This window comes from Bubalus kerabau, chromosome 16, assembly GCF_029407905.1.
Source record: "Bubalus kerabau isolate K-KA32 ecotype Philippines breed swamp buffalo chromosome 16, PCC_UOA_SB_1v2, whole genome shotgun sequence".
In the NCBI taxonomy this organism is placed as follows: domain Eukaryota; kingdom Metazoa; phylum Chordata; class Mammalia; order Artiodactyla; family Bovidae; genus Bubalus; species Bubalus kerabau.
In genome coordinates this window covers 5,777,603-5,797,859 of record NC_073639.1, presented here as the reverse complement: position 1 = coordinate 5,797,859, position 20,257 = coordinate 5,777,603, and the positions used below count along the sequence as shown (strand labels likewise).

The following is a 20,257-nucleotide window of genomic DNA, read 5'->3' as shown; positions in this document are numbered from 1 at the left end:
ACTTCAAATATAATCAAAACTTATCAAGAATAAATAAAGTAACTTAGAAGAAAACACTGTGTAAATAATTCGTAGGTAAAACATTAAGGAATTATCCAAAATAAATAGAAAAATAAAAATGTATCTTTTTCCTTAATGTCAATTAGTAGGACCAAAATTAAAACCAAAATTAAAACTCATTACTCATTAAATTAACTCATTAAGTTAATTTAAATGTTCTAGGAAAATATGATGGGACAAAGCCAGATGATGTAATGCCCCCAATACCTAGTGAAATATATATTTTTCCCAACTCAAGAATATATGTCATTAGGGCAAGAATTATTTCCTCCAAAGGATTTAATCATTTTATTTAAATTCCCCATATGAACAATAAGAGAAGGTATCAAATAGCTATAGCTGATTAGAGATAATTCCTCTTTATAGAAGAATTTCAGCTATATGTAGAAAGAATAAAAGAAAACAACAACATGAGAAAATGACTATTTTCCAGTGATGGCGACTTAAAATTGAGGGATGTGGCTGTCACCACTTGAATCCACTGATAAATCTTCGCATCACTAAAGTGGTAGGTGCAGGAACGTGTGCCTCTTGATGTGATGTGGTATAAAGTAGACAGCGTGCCCTATCAACTAATTTCAGCAAACAAACAAAAATGGAAACAATTTAAATACTCAAATATTTAAATATAAGTTCCAATTAACTGGAAATACAGGGGGAAAGGGTTTCCCTGGTGGCTCAGACAGTAAAAGTATCTGGCTGCAATGCAGGAGACCCAGGTTAGATCCCTGGGTCAGGAAGATCCCCTGAAGAAGGAAATGGCAAATCACTCCAGTATTCTTTCCTGGGAAATCCCATGGGTGGAGGAGCCTGGTGGGCTATATAGTCCGTGGGGTCGCAGAGAGTCGGACTTGACTGAGTGACTTCAGTTTCACTTTTCACAATGAAAAGTCTTTCTTACACTATACAGAATTGCTTGGAGGACTGCTATTACTGTAACTTGGCTAGATTATGGGATTTGTGAAGAGATGTGGTGGCAGAAGAAACAGTAAATGCAATTTGTGGTAAATGTTATATCCAAGAATCTAGATTTTTTTCTCAGGCTGGCATTTCCCAAAATGTGTTCTGGGATACTGATCACATTCTTCACTATTAGAAGGATGAGATGGCTGTTCCCATTTTAAAATAAGTTTAAGGGACACTGTATTCTATATTCCTTTAAATTAGCTGAATATTAGCAAGGTTTAGCACACTACTTGTAGGAATACTTACTGAAATTTAACACAGCATTTTCACAACTTATAGGACAGTTGTGAAGAGTATTGTTATCACCCTATAAGAAGCAAATCTAGAAAACACCACTGTAGGTTGTTATAAACACTGAGGAATCTCAAAAAGTGTAGCATTTTGCTCTAATTAGTATTTTTTGAAGTTAATTCTAATGGCAGTGAATTGATAAGACAGGAGAGCAGTTGAAATAGACCAGGTGTGAGAGGACAAAGGCATGAATGGACAAGAGGACTGACATGGAATAAAAGTGGAAACAAAAAGATATAGTGGATATCAATAGAAACAATGTGTTGAAAACTGAAAATCACTGAAAACAAAACTGAGGTTTCTAACTCAGGTTAGTGGGCAATGCTATCATGTATTTGGAACAGAAGGAAGGGCAGCTGCCATGGTGGAGGATGCACAGAGGTCTGTGATCAAAGAATACATTTCTTTAAAACATAGTATTCGTTTATTCATACTTTTTTATGGGCAAAAGACTAAGCAAATATTTAAAAAGTGAATCTTACCTATGGATTTTTTTCCCTCCTATATTTACTTAACTCATTCCCTGGTTCTACTTACCCACAAGGCCTATACGTGAATACGATGTAACTCTCTTCATCCCCTCTTTCAATGAAAGTCACACATGTGTGTTTTTCCCAGTGCCTCATGGCCTGCTTGAACATGGCTCGCTGGCTGCCTGGAAAAATGGCATGACATTAATAAAACAGTGCCTGTTCCAAAGAGAAGTCTGCATGTGGCTCTTCTGTCCTGAGTCTGGCTGCGCTGATTAGATGCCACCACTATAATCAAACCAAAGAATACTAGCTCCAAGCACCGCAGCGAGCCATTGTTGAGAGTGGACACTGTCTTCAGAATCAGTAGGCATGAGCTTACTGTCTCGACAAGTATGTGTGTACAAGGCTCCATGAACAAAGATATGCATTGTTCTTGTCAACTGAAAAGAGCTTCTAGATTTAATGGGCACATTTGAAACTCCTTTTAAAAACCAGAATAGTTCTTTAGATTCTTAGAATTAAAGACTATATCTATGTTTTTAAATTTCAAGATGTGCTGACAACTGAGGTGAATGGAATCTTTCTCCTATTTGAGTTAATACTATATTTTATGTATTAGTATTCTATAAAAATATATACTTAATCTATGTAATAATCGTTATTCCATTATCAAAATAGACCCTCTGGGAACGTCTTACCAGTGAAGTTGCCTCCTATGACATAAGGAATAACACCTCCAGGCCACACTCTTTCAGTCCTTGATGTAGCAGCCCGGGGAACTCTATTTTTCTCACTTTGCCCTGAGAATTTTAGTGGTAATTTTTCCTTAACTGTGTTGTTTTGCTCCAAGCCTGCAGTGACATTTAAAACATTCTGTGAAACAGAAGTCCTTGGTCAGAGAATCATTTACCTCTTAAAGGACAAGTTAAAATGTCTTATTTACATATTTATATAAATATGCCTGAAATCAAAATGTATTAAAGAAAAACTTCATTTATATTATATACTTGAGTAAAGTGTTAAAATATTTAAGTAGTTTAAAAAATACTATTTCCTAATGCTCTCTCTATAAGCAAATTTTGATGACTTTCCATACAACAGCTTACAGTGGATAGAAGCCAAGTAGACTCTGTAAGGCACAGAAGAATTCTTTGATGTATTCTACTTTACTAGAAAACTAAGAAAGTCACCAATAGAATTAAAAAGACATTTTTAAAAAGTCTTACTTTGTTCAAAAGCTTTCTTAGTCCTGCGAAATCTCTAATCCTTTAAATCAGAATTGATATTCTATAGTACAGATAAAAACTGAATATTACACAATAGAGATAGTAAATGAAATAAGGATGATACAGATATGGTCCCAGATTCTGGGACAATGGGCTACATCTGTTTCAATTTCCTAGGGATTCATATCCGGACAACAGTATGATTTAGAGATCAGCACCCAGGTGAGCAGACCCACAGAACGCAGTCTGCTGTGGAGCAGCTCTCAGGTCTGCAGTCACTAACTTTTCTCGGTAGCCTTTCACAATTTTTTGTTACGGTGTTATTTTTCCTACACTTTCATATTTACTTTTCTTATGGATACATCATTGTTGATACAAATGGCTTACAGCTTCCATACACTTCAAACACAATGAACACTGAATGTATGCCCCTGATATCTGTGTCCCTAACATATCTAATTTTTTAATATCCTAGAGCAAAGCATCTTCATTTGGAAAAATTAATTCTTGGCATAATTAATTAGTATCAATCAACTGAAGGAAAGTTAGGATATGAACTTTGAACAGGAGACTTTAAAAAGAAACTCTAAAATCCACAAATAGTGATTAATAAATTCAATATTAAAATATTTAATATTTTAAATATTAACTAATCATTAATCCAGAAAACAGTTTCCCTGAATCTTTTCCTATACATAGTTTTGGAAGAGTTAAAAATATTTTTAATTGTTTTTTAATCTAATTTATCAGTTTGCCAATTTATTTTAAGTGGATTTTGTTTCAAAATAAGCATTCATATTTTTTCATTTGACGAAAACTGATGTAGCTCCATGCTTGATAAAATCACCTTACTGTGGTACCAATTTTTTGGAAATAAATATCAATAGTAAAATAAACACCTAATGTATTTTTTATTAAGGAGGAGCTGAAAATAAGTTAAAATATTTTAAATGTCCCCAACTAAGTTCCAAAATCTTCCATCACATATCAACTAAATAAAAATGAATAAAGGACTCTCTCTTAGCATACATCTTTCCATACTTCAAATCTTAATGGCTAACTGAACTGCTATGAGTATAATAATCACTGTACAGCAACTCAAGAGTCTGCAACTTTAAACATTGATATACCAGAGCCAATTCTTCTTATTCTGTCTATAAGTTGGTAGAGGGCCCCTCGTTTCTTTGACATACCATGGTCTCCAAATCCACCTTAAAGAGTAAAGGAAAATAGTTAAGTTAAATTCACTATAAATTTAAGTTCTTGTAAATAAGCAATAGTAACATGTTACATTGATTTCTCCTTGGACATCTCTTTTTATGTGGTCTTATATAATTGCATTAAAATAATAATATCCATTAATCTTGGAAGAGGGTAAAAATTCTGCAATATGTTTGGTAGGAACCAATGAAATACTGTAAAGCAATTATCTGTCAATTAAAAAAAAATTGCAACTAAAACTAAAGAGGTAGGAGAAAACCAGAGAGCAATCTAAATGACTTTATTTGGACATCGTAGCAAGTGAGTTATCTATTGACAATTTAAAACATTTTTTTTCACTGTGAACTTTACAGCACATAGTATCATATAGGAGAGACCCAAATTGTTCTGCCATGTTGATTGCATTCCAGCTATTTTCCCAATGCAAACTAAATACTTTCAGATGGCAAATCAGCAAATGGAATAAAAACACTAAAAGAGCATGAGGTATGTCAATTTTTTCTCAATGAAACTGGAAAAAGAAAAAAGCAAGTATATAGTGTAAATTTTGCTCCAAAGCTTGGATCAAGTTTGAGACATTTCTAATAGCATATGTAATGAATATAATTCATTCAAATAAATTTTGAGAGAAATTGATGTATAGAACAGTCTTATGGACTCTGTGGGAGAGGGAGAGGGTGGGAAGATTTGGGAGAATGGCAATAAAAAATTAAAAAAAAAAAAAAAAACAAATAAATTTTGAAAATTAGTTTCTATAATTTATAAAAACCAATAACATAGCTTTTAAAAAAGTCACAAGGTGAGAATCTGAAAGGATGCCCAGCTGCAAAATACATTCTATTATGTTGGTACAATTTACAATCTTTATAAAAAAGATATAAAGCATTTTATAGCTCACAATGTAGAGGAGGGGTTTGGGGATAAGAAAATATATTTTCTTGCAGCTTTAAGAACAAAGTCATAATCATAAAGCAGAACATTTGATGAAAATCCAAGTCTTCTGATCCTCATTCCAGGTCTTTAACAAAATGCTTTCTTAATTTTATCACCTGGTTTGCCTTCTCCTTGAATTCTGATAGACAAATACAAAGAGTTATCACTGAGCAAACAACTAATATGATCACTAATGACATCAGAACAAGAGGTTCATGAGCCTGTGGACAAAGCCAATGGAAGAGTACCAGAAATTCATGCAAACAACAATGTGTTCTTGCACTTTGAACTATTTCCTTTCAGTATCTCCTTTCCCTTTGAAATTAATTCTAAAACGTAATTACCTAGATTGAAGCTAATAAAAAGTAATAAATATTGTTAACATATAAGCATCTTTTAGGAAATATCAATTAAGTCCGTATAAGGCAGATAAGTTAAAATGCTTGTTTATTGAGTAATAGTCTGCTTAATTATTTGAATTACATGGTCACATTCTTGCTATGCTCCTTGAGAAAAATTTTTGAAATATTTTTCATTGAATATTTTAGAAAGATGAAGTAATACTTAAATGTATTCATTCCTAACCAGTTATAGCAAACATTTTTAAAGGATGATAAAAATGTATTTGAAATGACCATTGCATAACAATTATATGGTATATTAGATAGGCCTGAAACACATAGCTATAGATATAGAAGGAGGCTAATTATGAGGAAAAAATAAATGTCTTAGTTAATATTAAGGTAAATTATAAGATAAGAATATTATAGACTAGAAAAAACATTTCAAGACTATCAAAGTCAATAATATTTTAATATTTTAGCAAGTTTGAAAATTGTTATAGCAATATAAATAAAATTATGCATAGATAGTTCATTGAAATAAGAAAATTCATAATATGTATTTATTTCTCATATTTTAAAAATTCTAAAGTGAAATTATATAAAACAAATATTTATGAAAAAGACAATATATTTTCAAATAAGAAATATAGTCAATGCAGCACAAACTAACAAGAAAGAGAAAAGACAGTGAGGAAAAAACTATAGAATTCTTTTGTGATGTCGGAAATTCAGCTGAATAGTGCAAATTACTCTGAAGCATGTACTTTTCACATATATATTTAGAATATGTCTTTATGACAGTATGATTCTGTTTTATGCTTTTCTCTAAATAATAATTTACTTTCAAATATTAGCATTTCAGAGCTTAACTATAAATTAAATGACAAAATTATATGCTGGGTTGACCAATATATAAAATTGAAAAACCTGAACCCCTGCAAAACATGAACAAACTTTCTGGCCAACCCAATAGTATTAATTTTCTAAATCACAGAAAATTAACACCTCTAGTGCAAAGAGAGGATAATGGGCTAAAGAAATCACTTTAATAAAGCATAAATCTAACAAAATGTTTAATCAAACCTGAGAATGTAATGTGATAAATTTAAGATTCTGCTGAGTTGTCTCATTGCTGTCTTTTTGAAATCCACTGTTGCCGGACAGCGACAGTGTTAAGTGTGAGATAGTGTCTGCAGTGTGTCAATAAACATATCCTATAGGAATGTACTATCTGTGACTACACTGCAAAGCCGTTTCCTCATATATTTGGTGTATGTTTCAGAAAAGACTCACTATATATAACAAAGACTAAAGGCTATTATTTTCAAGTACCATATTCATTCAAATAAATTCCTTAAGTTTTATTACCTTACGTAAATTTCTCATATGTAATATTTGCATTTTGATTATGTACAATAATGTCTTTACTCTTAAAAGGGCATGCTAACCTACTTAACATTGAAAAGCTATTTTGTGTGCATGTGTGCCTATGTGGTCAGTTACTCAGTCGTGTCCTACTCTTTGCAGTCCTATGGACTGTACTCCGCCGGGTTCCTCAGTCTATGGAATTTTCCAGGCAAGAACACTTGCCATTTCCTACTCCAGGAGATCTTCCTTATTCAGGGATCGAACCTGCATCACCTGGGGCTCCTGCATTGGCAAATGGATTCTTTACCACTGGTGCTACCTGAGAAGCCCTATGTTGTCTGCAATTAACTTCAAAATATTTTATACATACTTATGCATGCATACACACACACACACATACACAGAATATGGTAAACTGAACAACTGTTGAATCTTTGAGGTATATGGGTCTTGCCTGCATCATCCCATCAACTTTACTGTATTTTTGAAGCTTGTCAAAATAATCTCCGGGAGTTGGTGATGGACAGGGAGGCCTGGCGTGCTGCAATTCATGGGGTTGCAAAGAGTCACACATGACTGAACAAATGAACTGAACTGAACTGTCATAATAAAAAGTTGTGGGAAAGAAAATTGGGAAAAAAGATTTGTTAATTCACAGTAAAGGGTCTTAAGACTGAAATATATTTGTCTTCTAGATACCACAAAGGGACTATATATTTTCCATGGAATACAAGAAGGAAATAAAAATAGCATTAGCAGGAGGAGAGATCAATGAAATCAAAAAGCATGACTGAATAAATGCTTTAGCTATAACTACAAAAAGAAATTTTACATTTTTAACCTTTCAATTTTTCTCCAAAGTAAAATACAGAATAAAAATTGTATCAAGATAATATAAAATAATTTTCAAATTTTAATTAAATTATTTTAATATGAAAACCCAAATATCTTTGAAATATTACAAGACACATATAGCCATAATTCAAACATGTGCAAACAGCTAAAATTGAAACAGTCTTCCAGGTTTTCATAAAAGTTATAAAAATAAATATACAATTTTTTCTAAATATATTTGTGTATAATCATTCAAGAATAATTTACCTTCTGCATCTCAATATTCAAATGGGAGGCAATTGAGTATAATGTTTGAGAGTATGAAATTTAACCTTTCTCAGAAGTGAATTTTGGTCCTGACTCAGTCATTTCCTGCTGTGTGACAATAAGAAACTATGCATGCATGCTCAGTCACTTCCATCACATCTGACCCTTTGCGACCCTATGGGATGTAGACCACCAGGCTCCTCTGTTCTTGGGATTCTCCAGACAAGAATACTGGAATGGGTTGCTATGCTTTCCTCCAGGGGATCTTCTTGACCCAGGGATTGAAACCCCATCTCCTGCACAGCAGGCAGAGTCTTTACCACTGAAACACTGGGGAAGCCCCAAGAAAAGTACATAACCTTATAAATCTCCTCCTCATAAATCACAATAACATCAGCAGCTACTCATGTGGTCATTGCTGCTGCTGCTGCTAAGTCGCTTCAGTCGTGTCCGACTCTGTGCGACCCCATAGACAGCAGCCCACCAGGCTCTCCCGTCCCTGGGATTCTCCAGGCAAGAACACTGGAGTGGGTTGCCAGTTCCTTCTCCAATGCATGAAAGCGAAAAGTGGAAGTAAAGCCGCTGAGTCGTGTCCGACTCTTAGCAATCCCATGAACTGTAGCCCACTGGGCTCCTCCATCCATGGGATTTTCCAGGCAAGAGTACTGGAGTGGGGTGCCATTGCCTTCTCCATATGTGGTCATTATGAATATTCAAAGAGTTAACACCTGCAAAGTGCTTAAGCCAGGCCTTGTAGATGGTGAACATTACAACATCTTTCTTAAATACATTACATAATAAAGTTAAAATTATGAATTTATGAATAAAACTTAAATTTATAAATAGACTAATCTGTAACAAGGAAATTGAATTTGATCACCAGAACATTAAAAATGATCCAAATTGTATTTTAGCATTTCAAGAGTATATTTTCTTCTAAATAAATGCAAACCAAATCAAATAATCAAACGTACCTGTGATGTGTCCAAATTTTCCAAAGGGGTTCTGTGTAAGGTCAATTGTCCTATCAATTTGAAAGATATTTAAATCTTCATCATCTAAGGCAATGTCACCCCAAAACACAGCTAAAAGAGAAAATTTCAATTAAAATACAAATTATTTAAGAGCAAAAAGCAATGCAAACAAAGCTAATAAGAAAAAAATACTGCTAAAAATATGGAAATTTGGTCCTTATAACTATAGAGATATTTCAGAAAATAAGTGTACCTGAACGTACTGGGCCTGTTTCGGTGTAATGTGAGCCACATGTGAAAGGATGGATCCACTTTTCTCACTTTGATGTTTTAGACGAAAGGGAGAAAGTCATTTTTCAAGTGAAATGATCTAAGATTTATTGGGGCCAGGGGGAGAGGGGTGGTTCTTAAGGGTGTTGGTGATGGACAGGGAAGCATGGAGTGCTGTAGTTCATTCGGTAACAAAGAGTCAGACATAACTGAGTGAATGAACTGAATTGAACTTAAGGGAAGAGAATTCAGCAACCATGGCTAATTTGCAAATCAGTGAAAAAGAATGCTGGCATTTACAGTAGATGCCTGAGATAAGCAAGTCTTCACTGACAGGTGGAAGAAGAGGTAGTAGCAATTAAACCATGTGCTACTTTATAATTTTATAAAGTGAGGTGCAATTGAGTCAAAAGAATCAGATCAGATCAGTCGCTCATTCGTGTCTGACTCTTTGCGACCCCATGAATCGCAGCACGCCAGGCCTCCCTGTCCATCACCAACTCCTGGAGTTCACTCAGACTCACATCCATAGAGTCAGTAATGCCATCCAGCCATCTCATCCTCTGTCGTCCCCTTCTCCTCTTGCCCCCAATCGCTCCCAGCCTCAGAGTCTTTTCCAATGAGTCAACTCTTCACATGAGGTGGCCAAAGTACTGGAGTTTCAGCTTTAGCATCATTCCTTCCAAAGAAATTCCAGGGCTGATCTCCTTCAGAATGGACTGGTTGGATCTCCTTGCAGTCCAAGGGACTCTCAAGAGTCTTCTCCAACACCATGGTTCAAAAGCATCAATTCTTCTGTGCTCAGCCTTCTTCACAGTCCAACTCTCACATCCATACATGACCACAGGAAAAACCATAGCCTTGACTAGATGGACCTTTGTTGAAAGTAATGTCTCTGCTTTTGAATATGCTATCTAGGTTGGTCATAACTTTTCTTCCAAGGAGTAAGCGTCTTTTAATTTCATGGCTGCAGTCACCATCTGCAGTGATTTTGGAGCCCAGAAAAATAAAGTCTGACACTGTTTCCACTGTTTCCCCATCTATTTCCCATGAAGTGATGGGACCAGAGGCCATGATCTTCGTTTTCTGAATGTTGAACTTTAAGCCAACTTTTTGACTCTCCACTTTCACTTTCATCAAGAGGCTTTTGAGTTCCTCTTCACTTTCTGCCATAAGGGTGGTGTCATCTGCATATCTGAGGTTATTGATATTTCTCCCGGCAATCTTGATTCCAGCTTGTGTTTTTCTAGTCCAGCGTTTCTCATGATGTACTCTGCATATAACTTATATAAACAGGGTGACAATATACAGCCTTGACGTACTCCTTTTAGTATTTGGAACCAGTCTGTTGTTCCATGTCCAGTTCTAACTGTTGCTTCTTGACCTGCATACAAATTTCTCAAGAGGCAGATCAGGTGGTCTGGTATTCCCATCTCTTTCAGAATTTTCCACAGTTTGTTGTGATCCACACAGTCAAAGGCTTTGGCATAGTCAATAAAACAGAAATAGATGTTTTTCTGGAACTCTCTTGCTTTTTCGATGATCCAGAGGACGTTGGCAATTTGATCTTTGGTTCCTCTGCCTTTTCTAAAACCAGCTTGAACATCAGGAAGTTCATGATTCACATATTGCTGAAGCCTGGCTTGGAGAATTTTGACCATTACTTTACTAGCGTGTGAGATGAGTGCAATTGTGCAGTAGTTTGAGCATTCTTTGGCATTGCCTTTCTTTGGGATTGGAATGAAAACTGACATTTTCCAGTCCTGTGGCCACTGCTGAGTTTTCCAAATTTGCTGGCATATTGAGTGCAGCACTTTCACAGCACAAAGAATATACTGCTAAATAGCAACTCATTCAATACATTTTGATAAAGTGGTAAAGTACCTTCTCTGAAGATGGTATTGCTTAAGTATCAATAAAATATATAGATTAACTCAACATTTATTAGGCAATGGCTAGGTGCTGGCCTTTCATCATCAATAAAAAATAAGACATTTGTTTGTATTTTCAGGAGCTTCAAAAACATCACCCTAATCCCAGAAATACTCTTTTATACTCAGAAGTTTAGGCTACTTAATAAAGGAAAGCTCTATAAACCATTGTGAATGAATTTACAACTAGTAAGCAAATTATTATTTTTTAAGGTCAGAAATATACATTTGCATAACGAAAAGCAGCCTCCTTGTTTATTTGAGCCCCAAAGTAGATTAATCAATTCCTTTGTACTATCAGATATCAAAATATAATAACTTTAGGAAATGTAGCAAATTTATGAGAGGATAAATTAATCATGAAATAGTAAAGAATTGACAAATGCCTTGGAAATTCTGGGATATTTAAAATTTTTTCTTCAGATTTTTCTTTACAACACCAAAAAGGAAAGAAGGAAATTACATTAAAAATTATAGAAGGAGTCCTACTCAATATTTTATAATAACCTATAAGGGAAATGAATATGAAAAAATATATATATCTGATTCACCATGATTTACACCTGAATTTAACACAATATTGCAAATCAACCATATTTTAATTTTAAAAATTAATAATTTAGAAAATGAAAAAATCCATTTCAAATCACTTTTTTAAAATTCAAACCTAAATATATATGAATTTTAGCTATAAAAGCTATTTAATAAAATTAGTTAATTCATAAAATTAAACTTCAGTCCTGAAAGCTATATATTGCTTCCGGCTTTGATCAAAGGTTTATGATATAAAATTCTGTACTTAGTTTAGTTCACTTATACAAATCTGACATGAGATAAGGGGTTTCTTTATTTGCAAATCTAGAAAGAAAGAAAATAGAAATTAGTTCAAGGTGGGTAATAAGTTCCATATATGAAAAAAACCTTTATTAGAATTAGAATTCTCTCATCAACATGAATCAGCTACCGGTATACATGTGATTCATGTTAACGTATGGCAGAAACCATCACAATATTGTAAAGTAGTTGTTCTTCAATTAAAATTAATTAATTAATTTAAAAAATAATTCTCTCATCAAACTCTGTCTTCTTTCATCATGGCCCTACTGTAAATGAAATGGCAGTTTGCAGAAGTAAAGGGATGCTTGCCTGTGTGTGTGCTAATTTACTTCAGTCATGTCCGAGTCTTTATGACCCTATGGACTGTAGCCCATCAGGTTCCTCTGTCCATGGGATTCTCCAGGCAAGAATACTGGCGTCGGTTGTCATGCCCTCATCCAGGGCCTCTTCCCCCACCCAGGGATCAAACCACTATCTCTTACTTCCCAGGCATTAGAAAGTGGGTTCTTTACTACTAGTGCCAAATGGGAAGCCCAAAGTGATGCTTACTGTCTTTTAACATCAAAGAGACAAAGAAGTCTGTAGAAGACTTAACAGTGCTAAGAAGTTGGTCTTGATGCCTGAAATTGAATACAGATTCATACACATGAAGCATGAATGTCTGAGTCTTCATCATCATCCCTAAAGCCAGACATCCTAACAAAGAGATGGCTTAACTAAAAAAAAATATTTTGGAGTTATATAAGACTTGTTCTTTTAAAAAAAATAAAATTTGCATTTTTAGTTTCTAGATTTTTCACTATTCTAAGTAAATAAAAGCTTTCTAGTTATTTAAATCTTCATCATGTGTATTTACTAGGCACATAGGTGGGGACACTGAATGGTACTCTCAGTCTGCCTATTTCTTTCCAAGTGCTAGCAGACAACTAGAGACACTAAAAAAGTGCTTCTCTAACATTTTGTTTTGCCCAGGAATCACAGAAAATCTGGTTAAAATGCAGGGTCTGATTTAGTACCTCTGTGGAGTGATCTTCAGTTCAGTTCAGTTCAGTTGCTCAATTGTGTCTGACTCTCTGTGACCTCAAGGACTGGAGCACGCCAGGCTTCCCTGTCCATCAAAACTCCTGGAGCTTGCTCAAACTCATGTACATAAGTTGGTGATGCCATCCAACCTTCTCATCCTCTGTAGTCCCCTTCTCCTCCTGCCTTCAATCACCCCCAGCATCAGGGTCTTTTCCAATGAGTCAGTTCTTCGCATCAGGTGGCCAAACTATTGGAGATTCAGCTTCAGCATATCCTTCCAAAGAATATTCAGGACTGATTTCCTTTAGGATTGCCTGGCTTGATCTCCTTGCAGTCCAAAGGACTCTCAAGAGTCTTCTCCAACACCACAGTTCAAAAGCATCAATTCCTTGGCACTCAGCTTTCTTTTCAGTCCAACTGTCACATCCATATGACTACTGGGAAAACCATAGCTTTGACTAGATGGACATTTGTTGGCAAAGTAATGTCTCTGCTTTTTAAGATGCTGTCTAGGTTGGTCATAGCTTTTATTCTAAGGACCAAGTGTCTTTTAATTTCATGGCTGCAGTCACCATCTGTAGTGATTTTAGAGCAGAAGAAAATAAAGTCTGTCATTGTTTCCCCATCTATTTGCCATGAAGTGACGGGACCGGATGCCATCATCTTATTGTTTTTGTTTGTTTGTTTGTTTTAGTTTTTTTTTAATTTAAATTTATTTATTTTAATTAGAGGTTCAATGCAGGATACAGGAAGCTTGGGGCATCTTAGTTTTTTGAATGCTGAGTTTTAAGCCAAATTTTTCTCCGTCTTCTTTCATTTACATCAAGAGGCTCTTTAGTTCCTCTTCACTTTCTGTCATAAGGGAGGTGTCATCTGTGTTTCTGAGGGTATTGATATTTTCCCCAGCAATTTTGATTCCAGCTTGTGCTTCATCCAGTCTGGCATTTCGCATGATGTACTCTGCATAGAAGTTAAATAAGCAGGGTGACAATGGCCTTGACATATTCTTTTCCATATTTGGAACCAGTCTGTTATTCCACGTTCAGTTCTAACTGTTACTTCTTAACCTGCATACAGATTTCTCAAGAGGCAGGTAAAGTGGTCTGATATTCCCATCTCTTGAGGAATTTTCCACAGTTTGTTGTGATATACACAGTCAAAGGCTTTGGTGTAATCAATAAAGCTGAAGTAGATGTTTTTCTGGAACTCTCTTGCTTTTTCTATGATCCAACAGATGATGGCAACTTGATCTCTGGTTCCTCTGCCTTTTCTAAATCCAGCTTGAACACTTGAAAGTTCCAGATTGACATACTTTTGAAGCTCTGGCTTGGAAAATTTTGAGCATTACTTTGCTAGCATGTGAGATGAGTGCAATTGTGCAGTAGTTTGAACATTCTTTGGCATTGTTTTTCTTTGGGATTGGAATGAAAACTGACCTGTTCCTGTCCTGTGGCCACTGCTGAGTTTTCCAAATTTGCTGGCATATTGAGTGTGGCACTTTCACAGCATCATCTTTCAGGATTTGAAATAGATGAACTGGAATTCCATCACCTCCACAAGTTTTATTCATAGTGATGCTTCCTAAGGCCCACTTGACCACATTTCAGGGTGTCTAGGTGAGTGATCACACCATCGTGGTTATCTGGGTCATGAAGACCGTTTTTGTACAGTTCTTCTGTATATACTTGCTACCTCTTCTTAATATTTCCTGCTTCTGTTAGGTCCAAGCCATTTCTGTCATTTATTGTGCTTATCTTTGGATGAAATGTTCCCTTTGTGTCTCTAATTTTCTTGAAGAGATCTCTAATATTTCCTATTCTATTGTTTTCCTCTATTTCTTTGCATTGATCACTGAAGAAGGCTTTCTTATCTCTCATTGCTATTCTTTTGAACTCTACATTCAAATGGATATATCTTTCCTTTTCTCCTTTGCCTTTCACTTCTTTTCTTTTCTCAGCTATTTGTAAGGCTTCCTCAAACAACCATTTTGCCTTTTTGCATTTGTTTTTCTTGGGGATGATCTTGATCACTGCCTCCTGTACAATGTCACGAACAATGTACAATGTCCATAGTTATTCAGGCAACCTGTCTATCATATCTAATCCCTTGAATCTATTTGCCAGTTCCACTGTGTAATCATAAGGGATTTGATTTAGGTCATACCTGAATGGTCTAGTGGTTTTCCCTACTTCTTCAATTTAAGTCTGAATTGGCAATAAGAAGTGCATGATTTGAGCCACAGTCTGCTTCTGGTCTTGTTTTTGTTGACTGTATAGAGCTTCTCCATTTTGGCTGCAAAGAATATAATCAATCTGATTTTGGTATTGATGATCTGGTGATGTCCATGTGTAGCATCTTCTCTCGTGTTGTTGGAAGAGGGTGTTTGCTATGACAAGTGCATTCTTTCAGCAAAACTCTGTTGGCCTTTGCCCTGCTTCATTTTGTACTTCAAGGCCATATTTGCCTGTTACTCCAGGTATCTCTTTATTTCCTACTTTTGTATTCCAGTCCCCTATAATGGAAGGACATCTATTTGGGTGTTAGTTCTAGAAGGTCTTTAGAACCATTCAACTTCAGCTTCTTCAGCATAGATTGGGGCATAGGCTTGGATTACGGTGATATTGAATGGTTTGCCTTGGAAACGAACACAGAGTCTGTCATTCTGTTGTTTTTGAGATTGCATCCAAGTACTGCATTTCAGACTCTTTTGTTGACTATGAGGGCTACTCCATTTCTTCTTATATCTATATTTTTAACAAGCTCCCATTATCACAAATAATTATCACCTTCTTTTCATCTATTACTTTTACTTTTTCCTGCAAGTATAAATTTTATTCCTCTGAATCAACTGGTAAACATTCAACCGAGTAAAATGCATTTTGTCTGTATCACATTTATATTATATGAGTAATAATAAAATAAAACTCAAATGTTTTAGATTTTTATTTTCTTGTAATGACTTTTCACATGCAATAGGATTCATGTCTTGATGGATTATATAAAACAAAGATCAGCAGTCCAAGTTGATGTAACACCTCAGAGAAGAAAAAACTCAGTTGGTAAAGAATCTGCCTGCAATGCAGGAGACCCAGGTTTGATTCCTGGGTCGGGAAGGTTCCCTGGAGAAGGAAACGGCTACCCACTTCAGTATTCTTCCCAGGAGAATGCAACGGACAAAGGAGCCTGATGGGTTACAGTCCACAGTGTCGCAAAGGGTCAGACAGGACTGAGCGACTGAACCCCGGCCACAGTGGAGGAAGTGGCGTAAGACCAGACAATTATCACAAAGAGACGAAACTGCTCTGGAATACATAAGCCCATCTTTTATTGATTGCTTTTTTTCCTGAACTAATATCTTCCATAGCTTTGCAGTTATGAATATGCAGTGAACTGATTCAGAAGCAAACACATATTTCTTTGAGAACAATCAATAGTGAGTGACTAAGCCTATTCATTTCCGTGTAGCCTTGATATATTATAGACCTTATAACCGTATATATCTTTATATCTTGATGTTATCAACGGCAACAAAAAATGGACATCTTAGAATTTTCAACGTATCACATAGTTTAAAATGCACAATTTCTTCCTTTTTTGGCACACATTTGAACATTTCCTTAATTCACCTTCCACTTCAGTCTATGTCTTGTGCAAGCGTGAGTGCTAAGTCAATTCAGTCATATCTGACTCTTTGCAACCCTATGGACTGTAACTTGCCAGGCTCCTCTGTCCATGGGATTCTGAAGGAAAGAATACTAGAATGAGTTGCCATGCCCTCTTCCAGGAGAATCTTCCAGACTCAGGGATCAAACCCAAACGTCTTTTATGTTTCCTGCTCTCACAGGTGGGTTCAGTTACCACTAGCACCACCTGGGAAGCCCGTAAGTGTCTTATTTCATGTTAAACATTTACTTATGCATTGGCATAGTGAAATAAATGATGAAAATTTATATTAATGACAATAACATTACAATTTGCATTGTAATCAAACATATATTTTTATATAGATTCCAAGATATTTGTAATTCTCAGGTATACGTTGGAGCCTTTTGTTTTTCTTTCTATGATATTTTCTATTTATTTTACATAAAAAAACACAAAAATTGAAGAGAAATATTTTTAAATTATAAATTATCAGTCATTAGCCCATTTAATACAGTGATTTGTGTTCAGTGATATCAGATACAGAAATTAATACAAAAAACTTATTATAGATTATGAATTTAGGGAAATAGTACAATTAGAATATTTATTATCTGGAATTCTGCTCAGATTCTTACAAAAAATTGGGTTGTAGCTAACGAATAGGCCAAAATAAAATGTCAAAAAGTATAATTTTGACATTACATGGAAAGCCACAGATTTTGTTTTTCCCCTGAAGGCTATTTGCATTCATTGTACTACAAATATTTTTTAATCTGAGACCAAAAAAAAAAAAAGGGGAGGGCTTTTACTGCAATACACAGAATAAATACATTTTATAAAGGAATATATGGTGAGAATAAGCAATCCAATGTTGCGATTCCCTATACTCTAATTTTAAGTGATGTCTCTTTCACCAACTTTCTGATTCTGCAGCGAGCTACAGTCCTTCAATTCTGAAGCTGAGGTCCAGGGACCAGCTTTAAGGAGACTTTAAGTCTGTGATTTTCTAAAAGCTGTATGCAAAAAAAAAAAAAAAAAAATGTAAGAGTTTATAAACACAGTCACCACATGCTTTTCAGAGAAGAGGTCCATAGCAGATTGTCAAAAAGGATCACACAAGGTAAAGAACCACTTGTTGCTGTTGTTTAAGAGCCAGTACTTTAGACAAAAGCAAAGCCTTTCCATGCACTTGGGACTCCCAAGTGCACTGAACAGCCTAAAGAAAATTAATATATTTTCTTGACAGCTGATTACTACTTGGGAGTGCACTGTAGTAGACAAGATGATAGAGTATCCTCAGACATTACTTACAGGAAGTTCTAGAAATCCCCTCTCCTTACCTAACCTTATTAGGTGTTTCATCTGCTTCCATGTCCTGCTTGTCTTGCCAACACACAAGATTTCATAACATGCTTTCAATTGTCAGATTCTTCCATTTAATTTTGAAAATACCACAGAAAGCATTGTTGCTTAATACTCATTGCCAGCCTGACATAAAGTAGTTCCTCAGTATATGTTTTGAGGCACAAAAGATATGAATAAGTAAGTGAATTGGGGTATAGTTGTATATAACAAAAATGAGGCTAGGAATGTGGTATAACTCACAAATTTGCCTTATGACCCAAAATACTAGATTTCAATCATTTCAAAGAATATTTCAAATCCTTTCAATCCAGAGTGAATTACTATTTGATACTTTAAAGAAAGAAAAAAAAAGGCAGCTGTCTTTCTTTTTTATTCCAGTAGTATATATTATTAAATGTAGTTATGGGAAATGTATCCTTTTTTTTTTCAAAACACCACACTTGCATGTTCAGGAAATACATGACTGAACTAACAGATCAGTTATCTTGAGACATATAGGATTTGGAGAGGTTGTTTAAAGATTCAACAATAGCCAAGAGGATTGCTTATTATGCTTTATCAGTTTAAACTTTATGATGTTATTGATATTGGATTTAGGGAGGAAGAATGATATCATGTGAAAACTGGCAAAACAAAACTGCTTGACAAAACTGCTCTGGCTGCTCTAGGCTAAAATAAAAGCCAAGTGAAAATTTCCTCAGACAAGGGCAACAGTGAAGGCTTAAAGTCAGCTATTTTTACATGATTGACAACCATTAAGCACATTCCCAAGGAAAAGTAAGACTTGGCAAAAGTTCCAATATATACATTTTGTAGACAATGTTACATTACTCAAAAAAGAAAATAACTTTCTGGTGGCATTTCATATACACAGAATAAAAATGTTCCCCAAAATGACAAACATGAAATTTAAGTTCCAATTTGGGAAGCAATTATCTAATATTTTAAAAAGCTCTTGATACAATATAAATATAAAGATATATTTTAATGTAGACTTAGAAATTATCTTCAAAAAATAAGAAAAAGAAAAATTTTCACATAGTACATTTCTTCATTAAATTTCTAATAATAAAGTATTTATAGTCCAATTACTTTAGTGACTATTTATTTAAAAAAAATCATATACATTACTTTATTTAAGATATAAGGGTTATTTCCCAAGATCTGCATTTTAAATTATATCATATACTATCACATAAGCTGAAAAAAGTCATCCAATCTACAAAAAGGATGATGTAATGAAGTACAAATGCTGAGTCATATAAAATGGTTTACTTGTCCTTCTCTGATAAACTGGATTTAAAGGTGCTTTTGTATAACATAACGCTAATTTGCCACCTTAAAACAAGATGCCTCAATGAACCAAAAACAGATTTTTTGGAGGGAGAGGGTGTGGTACAATATAAAAATCTAACTGTTTGGGTCATTATTTAAACAAAAAAAAGTTGTCCAAACATACTTCTAATTTAGATATTACTTTAAAGAAACAAAACTGCTGCTACAGTTAAACACAAAGTTTGATTGTTTCTTGAATCAGGAAACAAACTACAATCTAAGCACAAAATCAAATAAAATCTAAGCACAAAATCTGAAATCTAAAACAAATAAGTGTATATATACATATATATGTATATATATACACACACACACACACACACACACACACACACACACACATACCATGCAAAGAATATTCCTCCAGAATATGGAGAAATTTGTTAATAATGTCACTTTTCAAGATATTAATGATTTTCAGAATGAATCTAGATTAATCAATATAATTTGAACACAGAAAAGAAATAGCAACTAATATTTTTAATATACTTTTCTTTTTAAAACTATTTTAAAAATTGTTTAAATGCAATTTTACAATATGGATATGATTAATGCTAAATTTGAAAATAAATATATCTTCTTTTTTAAGTCAGAAAGCAAAATTTTTCCCACAGCAAAAGATCCATCAAAATACTATGTCAGTCTTTGTTTATAGCCCACAATGCCCAGGGATAGGGTTTCTCAGGAAATTTTTTAAATGTCACCCACACCACAAATACTCATTCTGAAGTTTTTGACTCAAAAGAAAAAACACTGACAGAAGAGTACTTTGATCAAGAAATGTAAAAAAAAAATGTTGAAACTATTGTATGGCCTAATGTTTTCTGTCATGAGCTTTAAAAATGGATTATTATAGCTCATATTTTTTTAAAAACTGTCATTATCATACTGTAC

The 20,257-nt window shown here is 34.5% G+C and overlaps 1 protein-coding gene across 1 annotated transcript in view; it reads right to left on the bottom strand.

Moving 5' to 3' along the window:
- Nucleotides 1–20,257, bottom strand: part of TLL1 (tolloid like 1) — a 253,615-nt gene that overhangs the window by 146,243 nt on the left and 87,115 nt on the right. The window contains exons 2-5 of the mRNA XM_055550796.1: nt 8,958–9,068; nt 4,147–4,227; nt 2,489–2,641; nt 1,855–1,972 (exon numbers count right to left, since the gene is read on the bottom strand). Of these exons, the coding sequence (XP_055406771.1) occupies nt 1,855–1,972; nt 2,489–2,641; nt 4,147–4,227; nt 8,958–9,068 (463 nt within the window). The remainder of the gene's footprint in view (nt 1–1,854; nt 1,973–2,488; nt 2,642–4,146; nt 4,228–8,957; nt 9,069–20,257) is intronic.